Here is a 21,823-nt window from a genome sequence, read left to right as displayed (position 1 = left end):
GCCAAGGGGTACTTGAACGTTTCCACCAAACGTTAAAATCAATGCTGCGCAAATATTGTTTAAGCTCCGGTAAAGAGTGGGATGAAGGAGTCCCCTTAGTCTTATTCGGTGTTCGTGAAACGGTTCAAGAGTCACTTTGTTTTAGTCCTGCAGATCTGGTGTTCGGACACACCGTGCGTGGTCCACTTAAGATTTTAAAAGAGGGAATGTTGCGTGAGGATGCCGAACCTAAGAAAAATATACTGGATTATGTTAGCCGATTCAGGGAGCGCTTACATAATGCCTGTACGTTTGCAAAAGAGTCTTTGGCTGTAGCTCAGAAAAGCATGAAAAAACATTTCGACATAAAGTCTGTTGCTCGTGAGATTAAGCCTGGAGATGAAGTATTGGTACTTTTGCCAATTCCTGGTTCTGCTCTGTCCGCTCGATTTGTTGGTCCATACGTTGTATCTAAAAAGTTGAGTGAGACAGATTATGTCGTGCATACTCCGGATCGTAAACGGAAATTTCGGACATGTCATGTAAACATGTTAAAGTTGTATTGTTCCAGAAAATCACCTGAAAGAACTGCGGAGGAAATGGATATTCCGAATTCTGGCTCTGTTGCTACGTCTGTTGCGGTTGTTTCAGCACCCACTGCCGAGGATTGCGAGGTGATATCGCCATCTGCTGGTGAGTTGCTTGTTGACGATGGCGTTTCCCTTCGTAACGCTCAGGGGTGTGCCAGATTGTCTAATTCTGAAATACTACAGTCATTGCCATCGTTTCTATCTGATTTATCCAAAGCCCAGAGGCAGGATGTTATAAAGGTAATTCATGATTTTCCTATGCTGTTTGGTGATATTCCATCTCAAACGACTGTGTTACAACATGACATTCAGATCACATGTGATTTCCCAATCAAACAACATGCTTATCGAGTAAATAGTACGAAAAGATCAGTGATGAAAACAGAAGTTGAGTACTTACTAAAAAACGATCTAGCTGAACCCAGTTTCAGCCCATGGAGTTTCCCGTGTCTTCTTGTCTCAAAACCAGATGGTACATTTCGATTCTATACAGACTACAGAAAAGTAAACTCTGTTACTGTTCCAGACAGTTATCCTCTACCTAGAATGGAGGACTGCATAGACAACTTGGGTTCCGCAAAATTCGTAACCAAACTAGATCTACTTAAAGGTTACTGGCAGGTCCCTCTTACACCACGCGCTGCAGAAATATCCGCTTTCGTAACTTCTGATAATTTTCTACAATATAAGGTAATGGCGTTCGGATTGCGAAACGCTCCGGCAACATTTCAGCGACTGGTCAATATTGTATTATCAGGAGTACCAAATTGTAATGCTTACCTTGATGACCTGGTGATATATTCCTCTGACTGGCATGAACATTTGTCCCTCCTGAGAACGGTATTCAAACGCTTAGCAAGTGCATCCTTAACTATTAATCTGGCAAAATGTGAGTTTGGGAAAGCCACAATTACATACCTGGGTAAGGTAGTCGGCCAAGGTCAAGTTCGGCCAGTTGGTGCAAAAGTTTCCGCTATTGTTGATTTTCCTGCGCCCACCACACGACGAGAATTACGCCGTTTCCTAGGCATGGCTGGGTATTATAGGAATTTTTGCCGAAATTTCTCAACTGTTGTACATTCCCTTACCAGTCTGTTAAGTCCTACAACTGAGTTCGTATGGTCTGAATCATGCCAACATGCTTTTAATAGCATAAAGACCCTGTTAAGTAGTGCACCTGTTCTAGCCGCTCCGAATTTCTCCCGTCCGTTTAAGTTAGAAGTGGACGCGAGTGCGTTAGGTACTGGCGCCGTACTTCTTCAGGAGGATGACATTGGTCTAGACCATCCAATTTGTTATTTTTCGCGAAAATTTAACAAACATCAGATCAATTACTCCACCATAGAGAAGGAAGCCCTTGGACTTCTTTTAGCGCTACAGTTTTTTGAAGTTTACGTCGGTTCATCTGCTTTACCTGTGATTGTATATACTGACCATAACCCATTGGTGTTTTTGTCAAGAATGTATAATCATAACCAACGACTGATGCGTTGGTCATTATTTATGCAGAATTATAACATCAGCATAAAGCATAAGAAGGGTTCTGAAAATGTCGTTGCTGACGCATTGTCTAGAGTATAATATATATATTTATATATTAAATTTTAGGGTCCACAAATTAATGTATTATGTTTATGATTTAAGTTTAAATCTTTAAGGGGGGAAGTGTTACGTACATGTACGTATCAAGAGTGTTGAAATAGGGATATGTGGGTAGTTTGTTGTTGTTGTTGTTGCGGTGGTGTGTGTGGGTGTGTGTGTGTTTCAGATACTATTGGATCAATCTACAGCCTGTCAGTTTTCCTGCAGGATGATGACGTCTCGGTTCACCCATCCAATCACATTCTTCCACCTTCTTCAAATACCCGTATCTCTTCCACGTCCCCAGCTTTTTGGCTCACTTTGATTTTGCATTTGTTTGGCTCGCTGTTGTTTTCTGTGTGTTTATCGTTTTGCATTAATCATATTGTCATAGTGGTTGTGAAGTGTTTTTGTTTTACTGTTCATCCTTGTTCAGTCATCACGTTGCATGTGAGGCTGGGAAGGAGGGAGCAGGTTAGTAAGTCGCGCGACATACATTGCGCACCACGTAGGACAAGTTTGAATTGTATTAGACACACTAGTTTTAGGAGAGTGCCACACCCTGTAAGTTTTGTTATATGGTAGACAGTGTAGCTTTGTTAGGGCGTCTTGACGCCGAAGATTTTTCTTTTCTACATTTTTCGTTTAATAGTTAGTTTAGTTGCATTGATCTTCTAGGTAGCTTGTTCTGTTTTATTTATTTATTTCATTTGGCATCTCTCGAGCTCGCCTTCCCACCTTTTTGTTTGTTTTTGTTTAGTATTGTTAATTGTCGTTTTTTTCTCATTGTTTGTAAATATTGTAAATATTATTTTCTCTTCATTTCGTTCACTTTTTGGGTTCTGTAAAATAAATACTTTTGAGCGGAGTTTTTTTGAGTCGATCTTTTTCCTTTTATTGCCTGGTCCTTCATAAGTTATACGCACATCTTTATTTAAATGTTATATTCCCTTACCCCTATCTAAACAACAAAAAAGGAACGTAACACATGAAATGTACCCCTAAATATAGAATGACCCACCAGCCTCTGGTGTCTGAGAATCGCCAACAAGTTTTTACAACAGTGTTGTCAAATATCTATTCCGAAGCTGTAGGGGGAGCTCTAGAGAGAAACCTGCGAGCAAAAAGCGAGAATACAGCGAAGAAATCCCGAAACTACTGAGCCCTGCTTTAACAATATATATCTAAAAAGCTTAGATATATATCTATCAACAGCCAATCAATCATTAAATGCATTAGTACTTGTCTCAAAAAATAATAGGCTTTTTACAGTCTGAGAAACTTTCATGCACTGATTAGTTATATGCATCCAATCAGTGTCATTAACCTTTACACTTTTAAAGGGTACATAACATGCACAGTTTCACCTAATCTCATGTTAATCTTGAGTACCTATAGAGTAGTAGTGCATCCTTAATATCTCCAAAAAGTGTTTAGTTTTATTATAATTTATTATAAAGAAAAAACAGCTTTCCGATTCTCTCCGGAAAAAGCCGAGGTCCTGGAGGCGGAGCTATAGAGTCAAGCGCTGATTTCCAGCAAAAGACAGAAATCCGATCCAGTTGTACTTACATGACTGGGGTCTTTTATCACTGGGACCGCTCCACGTTTTAATAGCAAACGATTTGCAAATCCAGCGTCGAGGCCTTGTTAATAAAACATTCGTCACTCAAATGACCAGAACATAAGCACTTCCTACACTCCGTTGCTGCCCCGGAAAAACAAACTGCATCCACTGTTCCTGTAACACTGGGTTCTTTGGAAAGCTGAACACGGTAAGCTTTCCCTCACATCCAAATACACACTTTTTTGGAGACATTCTTGAACAAATCCTATGCAGCGCTGGCGCCGATGATTTCCTGTTGAAGCGCGTTGATGTGCGCGGTCTCACTCTCCTCTAGTCGACATGCTCGCGGGCGAGCTTTTCCGAGAGAAATGCTCATATAAGGAGTTCCACTCTGATCTACGTCATTAGATCCACGATCTAAAAAAAAAACAGCCGAAACTTCTACCAACCCGGAAGTAAGATTTTCGGCACAGAAATTCTCCGTTATTCGTCCAAAATATTTTTTTTAAACTTTGCCCATGTTTAGCATGAGAATCCATCTCTTTAACAGTGTAAACAACTCTGAATACATGAAACACCATTATACCCCCCCTTTAAGAGCTGTAAATTGTCAAACCAACCAACTATCAGACAATTCACCGGCTATTTTGATTTTGTTTTTGTCATGAAGCTCTAAATGGCACAGGGGTGGTCCTTAACTCTGTGTATGTTTATATGACAATGATTTACTAAAAACAGAAAAGGTTTTTCTTTGTAATTTTTGTTGCAACTTTGTCAAAACGATCCTCGTCCACGCAGATCCATTAAAACTAAGAAACGCTGTATTCTGCTGTCAGGCCAGTAGATGGCGATGTCACTTTGTAAAGAAACATCATGGGCCTATAGACTGAACACAGTAACACATATGCACGTGATGTCAATGCTTTCACAAATTCACGTTTTTGTAGTTTACACGGAGATGATAACGGTATTGCTTACAAAAACGTGTACTTTGAAACCTGGTTTCAAAAGTTAGCATTTTCAGGCAGTTGTCATGTAGATGAACGGCCAAAACGCATACAGCATTTTCTGTTTATAGTTGAAAATGGTGTTTCAAATGACTGTCCAGCATCAGTTGTATGCTGTGTACGTTCAGAAATCAGCAAACATGTCTATTGTGGGCAGGTGTGGGTTTTCTGTGGGACGGTGTGGGCAACGGCAAACCAACACTATGTGGGCTTTTAATGTTATGTCTGAAGAAATAGTAGCATAAAAAGTGATGAAAGTACAAAATATTAAATGCATTTCATGACACATGCATAGGGAGAATACATTCTTCGACTGGCGCTTTAAGATGGTCGTAAACATAACCATTTGCACAGGAAACGTTTTACATTCTGTACCATGAATTAGTGAATATCTTTTTCGCACATTTGTCAATCTTGGTTAATGTTAATTTATGAATATTCTCTTCAAAAGTGAATTGGACTAAAAGTGATTCTGAAAGAAAACACAGAGAGAGCCAACTGTTTTTAGTGCAACTTTCACATCTCATTGACAGATCAACCGAGCACTTTTTGTTTTGGTGTTGTTGTTAATGTGCTGGAAAAGACATGAACATTGACATGAGCAATTTTCTGTGCCTTCAATCACCACTGGTAGACAGTTTCACTTTGAGGAAGAAGAAATACAAGTATTGCACAAGCAAACCATATTTTCCTTATTCCTATAATGCATGTTTGGACTCTCAAACATCCAGACATTGTTTTAATGTGAATAAATAAAGGTGCATTTCTAGTTTCAATGTTATTTGTTCTTCAGAAGGTCCTCTTTAAATAAAACAAGTATTAGCTTTATGCACAGTCATCCACATTTAGTTTTCAACCACAGAAAATGGGTGAAATTCAACCAACATGGAGCCAAATTGAAATACCTGGGACCAAACCATACATAAAAAATGAAGATAACAAAAGTAAGTATCTTCAAAAAAACATTAAATGTGCTTTTTCAACCCTTTTTTAATATAATGCAACAAAGATTGCTAAAGTCAACAGATTTAACTAATAGACGTACCTAATGTGTAAAAATAAAATAGTGATGCCACCTTTGTAAAGTCACATTTGTCTCTAAATCTCAGGTGAAAAGTGTAATTATGAACTAATTATGATTAGTTTTAATTCTGTTTCACAGGTTTCTCTGTTTTACACACACTTGTGTTCATTCTCTGTATCATTGTATCTGGATCTGCACTGGTGCTGTCATTTCTATGGGATCAAATCCACAGATTACAAAAGACAAGTATGTTTGCACAAAAAATATTCTTGTGTATGTCCTGACAGCATAAACGCGCAGCAGATGATGGAAGGGCTTCGCAAGGAAATGCAGCAGATATTTCGGGCTGTAATGGAGGCAAGTCCCCGCCCTCGTGGACAGAAGCAGGAAGTGAGAGGCTGCAAGAAGTGCGAGGAGGAGGAGGGAATGGGTGAGAACTGTTAGCACTGTTTTAAATGTGGGCAGGAGGGCCACTTCTCTCGTGGGCGCAGAACCACGTCAGAAAAACAGGCAGGGACTACTGAGGGGGCCAGCAGTAGTCCGAAGCCGATTGCCCCGAAACGAGTAGCCACCACCCAGCCCAGTCCCGCAACCAACAACAGCCTTTGAAAAGAGAGCAGCTGGCACCTCATTGGCTGCCTGTAAGTGTGATAAACTACATACCACCTCGACACCAGCCACAGTTGATAAGCCTTGTGGGTAGCCGATGCATAGTGGACTGCGTTATGGATAATTGCCCAGTTAGAGCCCTGTGGGACACGGGAGCACAGTCCAGCATTGTGAATGACCTCTGGCGAGTGAACCACCTCCCCCACACTGTTGTCAAACCCATCTCAGAGTTGTTGGGGGATGAGACACTGACAGTCTTTGCTGTTTATGACACATCCATTCCATATACAAACCAACCCTCAACAAACTACTTGTGTGGCCTTAAAAATGTATAACAAATAATTATTTATAGCTTCCGCATAGCCACGTGAATTATATTATAACGCGAATTATCCCGACAACGTTTTATCAGTACAGAGATAAAGAGAAAGGAAGGAGGCCTTCAGAAATCCTGATGTGTGTGGGGAACTCCGAGGACAAACAAAGTGGAGATTATCACGTGAAACGAAACAATATACAATCAGAAAGCAAGCTGAATTCAATTATCACATCTAATTGCATGCATATCACATGATTAAATAGTCTACACTTTAGAGTGATTAGTAATGGGAAGCTGCCAACTGCATGATCAGTTTATATGAGTGGAAGCAATCAAAAACTATTTTGACATGCTATTGTAACTATTTTTATTTTTTAACATGATCTTCAAGGTATATGTGTGTGGCTGTCAATAAAACTGAAGTCAGATAGAATTGTTTTATAGTGTACTTAAGTTTTACAACATTATTTATTTTTGGTGATTTTTACAATACAAATGTTTACAAAACTGCTTTAAAGGAAATAAAAAACTGAAAAGACAACTATTGCATTTTGTAGATTTTTCTACAAGAATTTGAGTTGTTTTTTTCACCAGATAAAATGATTGTTTTCCATTAATATGATAAACATTACGTTAATTTAAACATTATTTTTAAATACATTTATGTAGATATAATAGTGTCTGATTGACAGTTCATGTCTAACCTTAAGAGTTGTAAAAAAAGAAAAGAAAAAAGGAATGTATACATTTATTAATATTGCTGTATTTGTATATTCCAATAAAACAATAGCCTAAAAAAAAATAATAGTGATGCATTTATGAGATAAAATTCACCTCAAAAGAAAATGACATTCATTTACAAAAATAAAGCATTTTAGGATCAAGGTGTGTTTATTTGACATTCATTTCAAGTCCAGTCAAGCATCTGGACATTTTACTTTTTGAAACATTTTGCTTCCCATTATTCACATTGACACATGATCATTAAAGCTTTCAAAAATAAAAATGTAGTTTGTAAAATGAGGTTCGTTATGAATTTTTATTTTTTTTCTGAATCCCATATTTCAATCTGTTGTATTGTTTTTTCTGGATTAGACCAAAAACAATATTATATAGTGTCATCCAACATCTATAATAGGGACCATTTACATTTATAACACACAAAACATAAAAAACAGCAGCACAAACAATTATATACAGCTGTATGTCACTTTCAGATATTATTGACACACTGACATGGATCAGAGTTTGAAGCAGTTGACGAGATGTCTTCGCAATGCACCTTATAAGGAAAAAAAACAGCAGCAACAAAGATTATTATTTATTATTGTGAGCATAGCTTATAAAGCTAAAGAATTTTATGATCATTATTTCAATTCATTTATTCATTACTATTAATTCATATTAAATCAAAATTTAATATGAAAATTGTACATTTGGCACAATGTTGGCACAAAAATTGTACAATTGTTACAAAACAATTGGCTTACTTCATCGCCGACATGCATAAGTCAAGGACAGGTATTTATAAGTTCCACCACAAGGATCACCGAAAACTGTGTTTGATGCATGAACAACACAACTCTTTCTTCCATTGCACCTGAATCATAGACAGAAAATAGGTACTTAGGAATAGCTTTAATGTAGACATAAGAAATATATTTCTTGTTCTTGTAAAATACTTAAATGAAATCATGAACATTAACATATTTTACTGTTATCTGTCAATCTTACCGATGGGAAACTGTATTAGTGACTGTTCTTTTGCAGCTCGTGTTTGAGGTCTGAGAATATGGTTTCCCACTAACACATGTTGTGCGGTCAGTCCGTCCATAGTTGGCTTCAATAACCCTTATTGTTCCAAACAAACCTGACACACATAAAAGCAAAGCAAATTGTAAGATTTAAGCACACACATGTTCAGAATTCTCCCCCACTGCTTCATGTCTCTCTCATACAATCCTATTGGGACACAAAAGGCCAAAAATATAACTTTTTAAAAAATATAAAAGGCCAAAAAAAATACTGAATTACTCACAGCTGAGGGTGCCAGCCTTTCCTTCACAGATCACACGTGCTTCTATTCCTGCAGAGATTATATAGTAAAATCACTTGGAATAAAATATTGTAGTTTAATAAAGTTTATAATAAAGGTTTTTTTATATATATTTAAAACTAAATCATACATTATAAATTAGTAAATTGCCATTCTTACCATGCTGACACAGAAACAGCAGCACTGAAAATCAAAGTCAAATAGAAACAAGTTAAAACACTGAATTGAAGAGTTAAAATCATGTCAGTACAGACGATTTTAAATCATTACTTACATATGATCCAGCTTAGCTTTTGCACCAGCATGTTGAAAGTGTGAATCAAAGGGAAACTCTGGAATTCTCTTAAGGAGGCACATGTGTTCATGGTTTTTATAACAAACACAGACTCGTTATCATCTGTTTACTGTTGATAACCAATGCGGAAATGGGAGTTTACAATCTTAGAAATTTCAAAACAAGCAAGATTATAAAAACAAAACTTATTTTTCTGCTAACGATTGCATGGATTTGTGACAATATTATTGCGGCAATATTGCGGCAAGCGCTGAATTCCATCACAACACATTATAGATAAAAACCTTAAAGTCAAGCTTTATAAATCCATTTGTAGAAATAAAAAATAACTACATGAGGAAATGGTGACAAATAGCCGATTTATCTTTTGTTGATCGTTAACTTGGCTGATTGCACTAGCAATCTTTTATGATTCTATTGCAACCTATTTTACTGCTTTGTTGAACGTGATCACGTTCAGTCACCTTCATGACCCAATTGAGAGTCCGGAAAATTTCCGGAAAAGTTGTTCCTGTTGTGGGATTGCAAATAACGTTTCTGTGCTAACATTTTGGGAACATTACTAAAGACCAGGTAACTCTGAATGACATTCTAATAATGCTACTGGAAATAAAACACGTCAGATATTTTAAAGTTTGAGTTTTAAACACACTGTAGGAAAAATAACTGCTGCAATGCATGCTGGGAGCCATGAGTTTTATGTTGTGGTGGCTCCCAGCATGCTTTGCGGCATGAAGCGTGTCGTATGATTCATATGCTGATTCTTAATGCAGTTATGTCTAAAGATTATTTTTTTATCCCACAGTGTAGGCTATTTAAAAATCCAAATTCAGAATGTCTGGGGCCATATTCACAAAACATATTGTAATATGTTGTCCAAGATGGCGGAGTAGAGGCACAGTCGCTCACAGCTCTCCCTGACTAAATTGCTAAAACAGCAAATCAAGATTTCCAAGCGCAGAACCTGTTTCAGGGTTTTCGATTTTTTTGCTCTTGTGACTTTGATCATGCCTGGGAAAAGGGGAAACACAAAAGAGTCGTCGAATTTACAGGCTGAAAACACTGACACCACCTCGTGCGGCGGACTCGGGCGTCTCTGGAAGAAACTCTGCCAAAAATTTTTTGCCGAAGACGACAAAAATTCCAGAGATCGCTTTGAACGTTTGGAAAATCAGCTGGATTCTATCAAAATGACACTTGATCAACATTCCAAACACTTGGATTCTCAGCGCAAGATTACAACCTCTCTACAAACACGAATGAAGCGAGTAGAGGAAGCTACTACTGAACATAATGACACCATGGAGAAACTTCAACAGAAACTAGCTTCGATGGAAGACCGGAGTAGGAGGAACAATCTCCGAATTCTAAACTTGAAAGAAGGAGTGGAAGAAGATCAGGCCTGGGCTTACCTGGTGCGTAGCCTTCCCAAATGGTTCCCTGAATTGGACATTATATCCCCTGGAGCTCATGCGAGCACATCGCGTTGGCCCTCCGCGCAAGGCTTCTGTTCCTCCGCGGACCATGATCCTGAACTCTCTTCGCTTCACCGACAGAGATCGGATTTTGGGATTCACAAGGAAGTCACCGGTGACAGTAGACGGTTAAGCAATTCGCTTCACTGCAGACTACAGCGATGCCACCGCTCGGCGCAGACGTCCGTGCTTCCCTATAATGAATAGGGCTCGCACCTTGGGATTTCAAGCTTTCCTACTATATCCAGCCACCATCAAGTTGACACGCGGATCCGACCAAAACCTGTTTACTGAGCCAAGTGAGGCATCTAAGTTTATCAACTCCTTTGATTCACTCAACTTGGATGATGAGACTTAATTTTCACCATAACTGTGTCACCACGGTTACGCTATCATGCTTGTTTTTGTTTAGGCTACTTTACTTTCGTATGTACGGTATGATGCGATACGGTATGATTCCGTTCAAGGATAAGAGACGTCTACAGGTACTAGCTGATTTTGATTTTCTGATTTTCTGATGAATTACCTGCCTTATTACAGTTTGGAGGCTTGCCAATTTTTGGTTGGTAATACTGATTTGTTGTTCTATCAAACTGATATTTAACTCGAAAAATCCTTTGTGTATCTTCTTTATTTATCTAGTAAAATGTAATAAAGTAATATGATTGATTAAGCTGACATTTGACATTTTTGTTTTGTTTTTTAATGCAAGATCTTATTTTTATTTTATTCTTTTTTGTTTGTGTGTGTGTGTGTGTGTGTGTGTGTGCGCATGCGGTTTGAATGTTGGTTTGCTCTCATATTCACCTTACCCCAATCACTACCATTATTGTAAATCAATAAGGAAGTGCCTCTGGCATGGAAGTGTACCAAAGTCATTCCATTGTATAAAGGAGGGGAGGGGACACCCAAAACATGAACAATTATAGACCTATCTCAATGATTAACAGTATTGTGAAAATTTTTGAGAAAATGATCTTCGATTCATAACATTTTACTATCTCAATGCCAGTCAGGTTTCAGGAAACACTCAACTACCACTGCTCTTTTGAAATGTACAAATGATATTTTTTCTAGTTTTGATAACAATATGTGTACTGGTGCCATCTTCTTAGATCTTACAAAAGCATTTGATTTAGTTGATCATTACCTGCTCCTGGATAAATTATACTCAATTGGCCTTTCCCGTTCATCTCTTCTTTGGTTTTACTCATATTTCCATCACCGCCGCCAGTGTGTGTCCTTCAGGGGCAGTCAGTCGAATTTTACAGGTGTAGATAAAGGCATACCCCAGGGTTCTTTGCTTGGCCTTTGTTATTTTCCATTTTTATAAATGACCTGCCACTCTGCTGTTCAGAATGTGATATTCATCTTTATGCAGATGATACAATTATATATTGCTCCAAACCAAATATTCTCGACATATAATCATTCTTTACAACATGACTTTGATTCTGTACAGCAGTGGCTGTCATTTAATAAACTCCTGCTGAATAAATCAAAATCTTATTGCTTTTCCAGAAGAAAGATGTAATAATCTGCATTTTCTGGATTCTTCTCCTCTAGAGCCAACCGAAAAAATTAAATACCTCGGTGTTTGGCTGGAAACTGATCTTTCATTCAAAGCTCATGTACACGCCCTTACCAACAAACTTGACGTTCGTCTTAAAACATTATATCAATCGATAGACGGTTTTAACTTAACTTTCAGGTAAGGAGAAGAATAGTCTCTGAGTTGTTGCCACCTATTCTGGACTATGCAGATATTATACACTCTAAAAACTGCTGGGTTGTGTTAACCCAATTTTGGGTCAAATATGGTCTCACCCAACGTTGGGTTAAAAATGCAATTTAAAAATGGACAAATTGCATTGGTTACATTAAAAATGTAAACCAACGGCTGGGTTTGTCCATTTTTAAATTGAATTTTTAACCCAACGTTGGGTGAGACCATATTTGACCCAAAATTGGGTTAACACAACCCAGCAGTTTTTAGAGTGTACATTCTAACACTACTGCCACTTGTCTACACTCTCTTGATGTGGTATACAACAGCCTGTGCCGATTAGTCCTTCGCTGCTCCTATAGGACACATCATTGTGTGATGTATGAACAGCTGTCCTGGCATGGACCCTCAGCCAGAAGACAATATCACTTTTAAATGTATTCACTTTCAATATCCATATTATTTATCGCAATATTTAGTGCCTTACAGTTCACAATATAGTCTTCGTCACAACAAACATATCTTCTTTACTTTCCAGTTAGGAGAGAAATTGGGAAATATGCTTTCTGTGTTAGGGCCCCTCGTGACTGGAACAACCTTCCAGCCTCCATTCGCTCGCTTATGTCTTTTCCTCTGTTTCGAACTGCTCTGTTAACACATCTTCAGAATACTTGTCTATGTTTCTAGCATTTCATATTTAGCATCAATATATATTATGTATGTGTGTATATATGAATGTGTTTATATAATATATGTACATATCTAGAGATGTTAATTTTGTCAGTTATATTTGCGATTACTGTGTTATATGCAATATGTTACACCAGTGGTTCTCAAACATCTCACACCAAGTACCCCTCCTAAAACACGTGACCTCCATAGCACCTTCATGCTGAGTCCTAGACTAAAAAAGGGTATAAAATGTGTCTAGTGGTATACATACCACATTTTGGGGACCACTGTGGCGTACTATACTCCATCTATGATGGGTGGGGAGGGGAATAGCGAGAGCTTGTGTGTGTGTAGGGGCATGCGTGCGTGTGCGTGTGCGTATGGTGTATGTGAATGTGTGTGAGTGTGTGCGCTAAGGTTTTGTTGTATCATTATTTTTTATTATGATTTTTTTGTTTTATTTGATTGTATCTACGCTGCTGTTCTATGTTCTTTGGACATGATCCTGAGGACCCCCTTGAAAACGAGATGATTCATCTCATGGGGTTGATCCTCCAATAAAATGTTCATAAATAAATAAATAAATAAATAAATATGTTGTAAGGCAGGTGCCAGTAAGTCTGAGCGACCCCTCGAGGAAACAAAGACTCTCCTAAGAATTAACACTTGAACTCTCTTTTGCATATGTAACAGAAACATCCGAGACGCAGCACACATGCAGCTCCATCTCCCCCTTCTCCCACCTTCTCCTCCTCACCTAAAACTCACTGCAAACCTATGCAATGTTTATCTGTACTGAGGTAAAGAGAAGGGAAGGAGGCCTTCACAGGGGAGAGGCTAGTTGACACTTCAGGACTGTGTTGTCGTTGCGTCCAGGCGCAGGTCCTTCATCAGATCTGGATACGGCCTGGATCCGGCGGACTGCGGTAAACCTCGGGATAAACAGAGAGACTAATATTAGCATAGACGCCATTTTTCTTATGATGTAACGAGTACTTTAGGGTTTATGGGAAGTGTTCCCGGTTCTGGGCTGACCTAATCTATACAGCCTACTTTAGTGTAAACGCCCCCTGCTGTGATTGGCTAACAGCTTTGCATATGAAATAGCTAGTATTACATGTGGAACTCTCTCGAAAACTTTTAGCACGTTTTTACTATTACAGCTCTCAATGTTAACTACTGAAAAGTGATAATTATAGCATTAAAAGATAGATCCATGGCATTATATTTTGGTATGAAAGGTTGCAGTGATGAGAGTGTAGCCGATCACAGACATGAATGCAGCGATCTCATGATTGTTACTCGATTTCTGCACACTAACGAATGCTTTCATCACAACTAACAGTGCAAACACAATGTAAATAAAATATTAATTGATTATTACGAGAGTTTTGTCGCAAGTCCAGAACTCAGTCACTGAAAAACGTTCTCCATGGGATAAACAAGTGACGTCTTTTGTTCCCATGATGTTTCTGGAATTTTACCCAAGATTCTAAAAAATAGAACTTGTAGAAGATTATTATTTAGAAAATAAGTAAATTAGCCTTGGAAATAAGTTATTTAGCTATATTTTTGTATACTATTATTTCCCCTGTCTGTGAATTTGGTTTGGTTTTTTGAAGCCTAAAAAAAGGCCTGGAGTGTTGCTTGCAGCAGAAAATTATATTCTAGTATGTCACACCTAAAAATATCTATAGGGTGTGTTACCATCTTTGGAAAAGGATGTATGGTATATAAGTGTGAGCAAAAATCAGGAGTTGTCTTCTGCAGAAGATGCTTGGCTTTGTTTCAAAAAGGTCGGAGTCGCCCCGATCATTGAATATTTATGTAGCACTGAGGATTTCAAAAGGGACGGATAAATTGCACCCCCTTTAAATTTTTAACTTAGTAAAGACATTTTTGTTACGTTTATTTGTATAACTGGATTGCACTGTGTTCTGAGTAAAATCATTTCGGATAAACTCAGGTTCGTCAGTAGGGGGCAATCAAGTGTTACTCTACGCATCAGTAGCTGACTAACAGAATAGAAGTATTATTCAGTACGTGATGAAGTGTGGTGTACATGCAAAGAAAAGCGCTCCTTGTTTGACCTGTGATTTGACCTGTGTCTTTTGAACAGGTAAACTGACAATAATCTTTACACTAGTAATGTCCAACAGTATTGTATTTTTATAGAGCTGTAATTTGTGCCTGAGACGTTAAGAAAATGTTTAATTTGACTGTGATTAAGAGTGTCGTACGTAAAATGGCGAACGAGTTGAGATGTTAACAACTCAAAATAAAACTAGTAACTTTTTAAAGTGTAACAAATTTTGGCGAGTCAGCCAGGACGAGGCGACAGAGTGACCAGTACCATTAACTCCCTCCTTCCCAACAAGTCGAACTTTCAACAAGATGGACGCCAGTCAGATCATGCGTGATCAAGTGAGTGCAGCTCTGTAGCAGCTATTGGAAGAGTCTCTTGTGGATGTCTACAGATACCTGAAATGTGATGGTCTGGACAGTGGAGAGTCTCGCAGCAGGACACGGAGGACGCTCATCAAGATGGCCGAGTGTCAATTGGATGAGCTTCGAGGAGAAACTAGATGGCGATGAAGGTGAACAGTACTGTGCTGATTTATTAACATTCATTGAAAGACAAAGTAAAGGGTGTAGTCAACCAAATGAAGTGTACCCATCAGAGAAGCCAGCTCGAAAAGAAGGACTAAAAATATATATCTCACCACACGCCTCTCTTTTAAAGACGGATTCACCACTCAAGAGCCGGTTAGAGCCAACTCGCCAATTGCCTGAGGTAACGATGCGAAGGGCGTTTCAAATCTGTGGGCAAATAGACCCCTTTTCAGTTGGTAAACATGGTGACGTTTTTTTGTGGGCGTGGCTTAGGTGGTTGCAGAACGATCGCTCTTGGCTGCTTCACTAACGTTAGTTTCCAAGTTTTGTTAGCTTGTTTTTTACGATTTTATCTTAATGTGCAAGGTCACTCACTGTCCAGAACCACGATTGTTATTTGCAAAAGGTAATTTTAACGGACGGAACCCGATTGGCTGACACTTACACGCTCAGTCAATGGATGGACGAACTGACAGGATTAACGTTAGCACTTCCTCCGGTTAAGTGGCCTGACTTCTACACCTACCCGATAGCAACATGACATCACGACTTTGCGTAAACATACACGCCACTTTCAAGTCAAGTGGCGTGTTATTTATACGCATTTTGAGCTATCCGCGTGCATGTCCACGCCGAAACAAACTGTCATCTTCCGCGTGTATGTCTACGCCGTTAAACGTCAGAGTGATACCGCGTGTATGTGTACGCCGTTAAATGTCCGAGCGAAACGGAGCAAAATGTATATCTACATCTGGGGAGCAATATTTTTTTTCCTAGAATGGTAGGGGAACACTCATAAATGGTATTAACCCCAGTGACGGGTAGGTTTAGGGACGCGCTTGGGGTAGTTCATATACAGTAATGCAACGTAAGTCAACGGCGTTGATAAACACGCTGAAAAGCGATTATGCGTGTTGATAACACGCCGAGAAATGGAAATACGAATTGGCGTGTCATACATACGCCATTTCATGAGATCAGTCTGTCGATAAAGAAACCGAGGGTAAAGAGAAACTGAGGGCATATAAATCTTTAAATGCCTATAACTATGTGCTGAATGGTCATGTACAAGACTTGGTATGATCCGCAGTTCTGTCTAGCCAGCGCCAAGAAGACGACAATTTAAAGAGTGAATTACGGTGCAATTTTAATGATGTGAATTTTTTCTAGAAATAAAAATTCCAGATACAGCATATTCACTTTTCAGCGATTCTTGCACCCAACAACACAACAAGATGACATTTAATAATAATAATAATAACAACTTAAGCTCCTTATTATGTAGCCTAATCTGTGCTGGTTTGTATGGGCCGCCTCCAGTTTTCTATTTGCTTTGCAACAGCTAGTGCCGTGACGTAATTGTGACGTCGGCTCGAAATTGGTCAATTGGAGAGAGGTCAGAGGGATAAATTGTCATATCTCAGTTTAGTCCACCAGATTGAGCTGGGAATACAAAAGGGGCACACACAGACTGAGGTAGTTGAGGCTGTAATCAGGGCTGTCAGTCCAGGACTGCCGTTGAGAGACATGTTAGAGATCAAGCGTGGGCTGACCCTCAGTGCACTCCTCATCATCCTGAAGGGCCACTATAGAGTAGATAGTTCCACAGAGCTTTACCACCAGCTTCTTAACATCTCCCAAGAACCCAAAGAGACTGCCCTGAACTTTGTATTCCGTGCGATCGAGCTGAAAAAGAAACTGTTATGGAAAGCAGCGAATGAAGACACAGATGAACTGTACAGCAGAGCCGTCATTCAGCGCAAGTTCCTCGGTTCGATTGAAACTGGACTGTTGAGTGATTCTGTGAAGTTCCAAATTCTACCCCACCTCAGCGATGTGAGCATAATGGTTGAGCAACTGATACAGAAAGTGAATGAGGCAGGAAAAATTTGAAAGTGAGAGACAAGAGAAATGGAAAAGATCCACTGCTGGTAAAAGTCCAGGAGTTCAGGACAAAAAAGTTCAAGAGCTTGAGACTAAGCCTGACAGCATAAACGCGCAACAGATGATGCAGCAGATATTTCGGGCTGTAATGGAGGCAAGTCCCCGTCCTCGTGGACAGAAGCAGGAAGTGAGAGGCTGCAAGAAGTGCAAGGAGGAGGGAACGGGTGAGAACTGTTTGCACTGTTTTAAATGTGGGCAGGAGGGACACTTCTCTCGTGGGCGCAGAACCACATCAGAAAAACGGGCAGGGACTACTGAGGGGGCCAGCAGTAGTCCGAAGCCGATTGCCCCGAAACGAGTAGCCACCACCCAGCCCAGTCATGCAACCAACAACAGCCTTTGAAAAGAGAGCAGCTGGCACCTCATCGGCTGTAAGTGTGATAAACTACAAACCACCTCGACACCAGCCACAGTTGATAAGGCTTGTGGGTAGCCTATGTATAGTGGACTGCGTTATGGATAATTGCCCAGTTAGAGCCCTGTGGGACACGGGAGCACAGTCCAGCATAGTGAACGACCTCTGGCGAGTGAACCACCTCCCCCACACTGTTGTCAAACCCATCTCAGAGTTGTTGGGGGATGAGACACTGACAGTCTTTGCTGTTTATGACACATCCATTCTATATACAAAGTAAACCAACCCTCAACAAACTACTTGTGTGGCCTTAAAAATGTATAACAAAGAATTATTTATAGCTTCCGCATAGCCACGTGAATTATATTATAACGTGAATTATCCCGACAACGTTTTATCAGTACAGAGATAAAGAGAAAGGAAGGAGGCCTTCAGAAATCCTGATGTGTGTGGGGAACTCCGAGGACAAACAAAGTGCAGATTATCACGTGAAACGAAACAATATCCAATCAGAAAGCAAGCTGAATTCAATTATCACATCTAATTGCATGCATATCACATGATTAAATAGTCTACACTTTAGAGTGATTAGTAATGGGAAGCTGCCAACTGCATGATCAGTTTATATGAGTGGAAGCAATCCAAAACTATTTTGACATGCTATTGTAACTATTTTTATTTTTTAACATGATCTTCAAGGTATATGTGTGTGGCTGTCAATAAAACTGAAGTCAGATATAATTGTTTTATTGTGTACAACATTATTTACACATTATTTATTTTTGGTGATTTTTACAATACAAATGTTTACAAAACTGCTTTAAAGGAAATAAAAAACTGAAAAGACAACTATTGCATTTTGTAGATTTTTCTACAAGAATTTGAGTTGTTTCCTCACCAGATAACATGATTGTTTTCCATTAATATGATAAACATTATATTAGTTTCAACATTATTTTTAAATACATTTATGTAGATATAATAGTGTCTGATTGACTGTTCATGTCTAACCTTAATAGTTGTAAAAAAAAGAAAAGAAAAAAGGAATGTATTATTAATATTGCTGTACCCTTTGTATATTCCAATAAAACAATAGCCCATAAAAAAATATATATAGTGATGGATTTATGAGATAAAATTCACTTCAAAAGAAAATGACATTAATTTACAAAAATAAAGCATTTTAGGATCAAGGTGTGTTTATTTGACATTAATTTCAAGTCCAGTCAAGCATCTGGACATTTTACTTTTTGAAACATTTTGCATCCCATTATTCACATTGACACATGATCATTAAAGCTTTCCAAAATAAAAATGTAGTTTGTAAAATGAGGCTCGTTATGAATTTACATTTTTTTCTGAACCCCATATTTCAATGTATTATATTGTTTTTTCTGGATTAGACCAAAAACAATATTATATAGTGGCATCCAACATCTATAATAGGGACCATTTACATTTATAACACACAAAACATAAAAAAAAAGCAGCACAAACAATTATATACAGCTGTAAGTCACTTTCAGATATTATTGACACACTGACACGGATCAGAGTTTGAAGCAGTTGACAAGATGTCTTCGCAATGCACCTTATAAGGAAAAAAAACAGCAGCAACAAAGATTCTTATTTATTATTGTGAGCATAGCTTATCTAAAGCTAAAGAATTGTATGATAATTATTTCAATTCATCTATTCATTACTATTAATTCATATTAAATCAAAATTCAATGTGCAAATTTGGCACAATGTTGGTACAATAATTGTACAATTGTAACAAAACAATTGGCTTACTTCATCGCCGACATGCATAAGTCACGTCCAGGTATTTATAAGTTCCAACACAAGGATCACCGAAAACTGAGTTTGATGCAGAAACAACACACTCCTGTCTTCCATTGCACCTGAATCATAGACAGAAAATAGGTACTTAGGAATAGCTTTAATGTTCCATAGACATAATAAATGTATTTCTTGTTCTTGTAAAATACATAAATGAAATCATGAACATTAACATATTTTACTGTTATCTGTCAATCTTACCGATGGGAAACTGTATTAGTGACTGTTCTTTTGCAGCTCGTGTTTGAGGTCTGAGAATATGGTTTCCCACTAACACATGTTGTGCGGTCAGTCCGTCCATAGTTGGCTTCAATAACCCTTATTGTTCCAAACAAACCTGACACACATAAAAGCAAAGCAAATTGTAAGATTTAAGCACACACATGTTCAGAATTCTCCCCCACTGCTTCATGTCTCTCTCATACAATCCTATTGGGACACAAAAGGCCAAAAATATAACTTTTTAAAAAATATAAAAGGCCAAAAAAAATACTGAATTACTCACAGCTGAGGGTGCCAGCCTTTCCTTCACAGATCACACGTGCTTCTATTCCTGCAGAGATTATATAGTAAAATCACTTGAAATAAAATATTGTAGTTTAATAAAGTTTATAATAAAGGTTTTTTTATATATATTTTAAAACTAAATCATACATTATAAATTAGTAAATTGCCATTCTTACCATGCTGACACAGAAACAGCAGCACTGAAAATCAAAGTCAAATAGAAACAAGTTAAAACACTGAATTGAAGAGTTAAAATCATGTCAGTTCAGCCGATTTTAAATCATTACTTACATATGATCCAGCTTAGCTTTTGCACCAGCATGTTGAAAGTGTGAACCACAGGGAAACTCTGGAATTCTCTTAAGGAGGCACATGTGTGCATGGTTTTTATAACAAACACAGACTCGTTATCATCTGTTTACTGTTGATAACCAATGCGGAAATGGGAGTTTACAATCTTAGAAATTTCAAAACAAGCAAGATTATAAAAACAAAACTTATTTTTCTGCTAACGATTGCATGGATTTGTGACAATATTATTGCTGCAATATTGCGGCAAGCGCTGAATTCCATCACAACACATTATAGATAAAAACCTTAAAGTCAAGCTTTATAAATCCATTTGTAGAAATAAAAAATAACTACATGAGGAAATGGTGACAAATATCCGATTTATCTTTTGTTGATCGTTAACTTGGCTGATTGCACTAGCAATTTTTTATGATTCTATTGCAACCTTTTTTACTGCTTTGTTGAACGTGATCACGTTCAGTCACCTTCATGACCCAATTGAGAGTCCGGAAAATTTCCGGAAAAGTTGTTCCTGTTGTGGGATTGCAAATAACATTTCTGTGCTAACATTTTTGGAACATTACTAAAGACCAGGTAACTCTGAATGACATTCTAATAATGCTACTGGAAATAAAACACGTCAGATATTTTAAAGTTTGAGTTTTAAACACACTGTAGGAAAAATAACTGCTGCAATGCATGCTGGGAGCCATGAGTTTTATGTTGTGGTGGCTCCCAGCATGCTTTGCGGCATGAAGCGTGTCGTATGATTCATATGCTGATTCTTAATGCAGTTATGTCTAAAGATTATTTTTTTATCCCACAGTGTAGGCTATTTAAAAATCCAAATTCAGAATGTCTGGGGCCATATTCACAAAACATATTGTAATATGTTGTCCAAGATGGCGGAGTAGAGGCACAGTCGCTCACAGCTCTCCCTGACTAAATTGCTAAAACAGCAAATCAAGATTTCCAAGCGCAGAACCTGTTTCAGGGTTTTCGATTTTTTTGCTCTTGTGACTTTGATCATGCCTGGGAAAAGGGGAAACACAAAAGAGTCGGCGAATTTACAGGCTGAAAACACTGACACCACCTCGTGCGGCGGACTCGGGCGTCTCTGGAAGAAACTCTGCCAAAAATTTTTTGCCGAAGACGACAAAAATTCCAGAGATCGCTTTGAACGTTTGGAAAATCAGCTGGATTCTATCAAAATGACACTTGATCAACATTCCAAACACTTGGATTCTCAGAGCAAGATTACAACCTCTCTACAAACACGAATGAAGCGAGTAGAGGAAGCTACTACTGAACATAATGACACCATGGAGAAACTTCAACAGAAACTAGCTTCGATGGAAGACCGGAGTAGCA

At 38.3% G+C, this 21,823-nt stretch overlaps 2 protein-coding genes across 2 annotated transcripts; both read right to left on the bottom strand.

Moving 5' to 3' along the window:
• Window positions 1-7,552: 7,552 nt before the first annotated feature.
• On the bottom strand, window positions 7,553-9,097 carry LOC308695630 (L-rhamnose-binding lectin ELEL-1-like; the record flags this gene model as incomplete). The annotated part of the gene is made up of 6 exons (XM_081373815.1): window positions 7,553-7,958; window positions 8,167-8,276; window positions 8,411-8,546; window positions 8,715-8,762; window positions 8,892-8,915; window positions 9,007-9,097. 5 exons carry the CDS (start codon window positions 9,095-9,097, stop codon window positions 8,168-8,170), a joined length of 408 nt encoding a protein of 135 aa, XP_081229941.1. The 3' UTR covers window positions 7,553-7,958; window position 8,167.
• A 9,901-nt stretch (window positions 9,098-18,998) lies between these two features.
• Window positions 18,999-20,543, bottom strand: LOC308695619 (L-rhamnose-binding lectin CSL3-like; the record flags this gene model as incomplete). The annotated part of the gene is made up of 6 exons (XM_081373804.1): window positions 18,999-19,403; window positions 19,607-19,716; window positions 19,856-19,991; window positions 20,160-20,207; window positions 20,338-20,361; window positions 20,453-20,543. The coding sequence occupies 5 exons, from the start codon at window positions 20,541-20,543 to the stop codon at window positions 19,608-19,610; spliced, it is 408 nt and encodes a 135-aa protein (XP_081229930.1). The 3' UTR covers window positions 18,999-19,403; window position 19,607.
• Between the last annotated feature and the right edge of the window lie 1,280 nt (window positions 20,544-21,823).

The sequence above is a fragment of the Scardinius erythrophthalmus genome (genome assembly GCF_964197995.2).
Source record: "Scardinius erythrophthalmus genome assembly, chromosome: 1".
Classification (NCBI taxonomy): Eukaryota; Metazoa; Chordata; class Actinopteri; order Cypriniformes; family Leuciscidae; genus Scardinius; species Scardinius erythrophthalmus.
The sequence above is the reverse complement of the archived record's forward strand: the minus strand, read 5'-3'. Positions and strand labels throughout refer to the sequence as shown.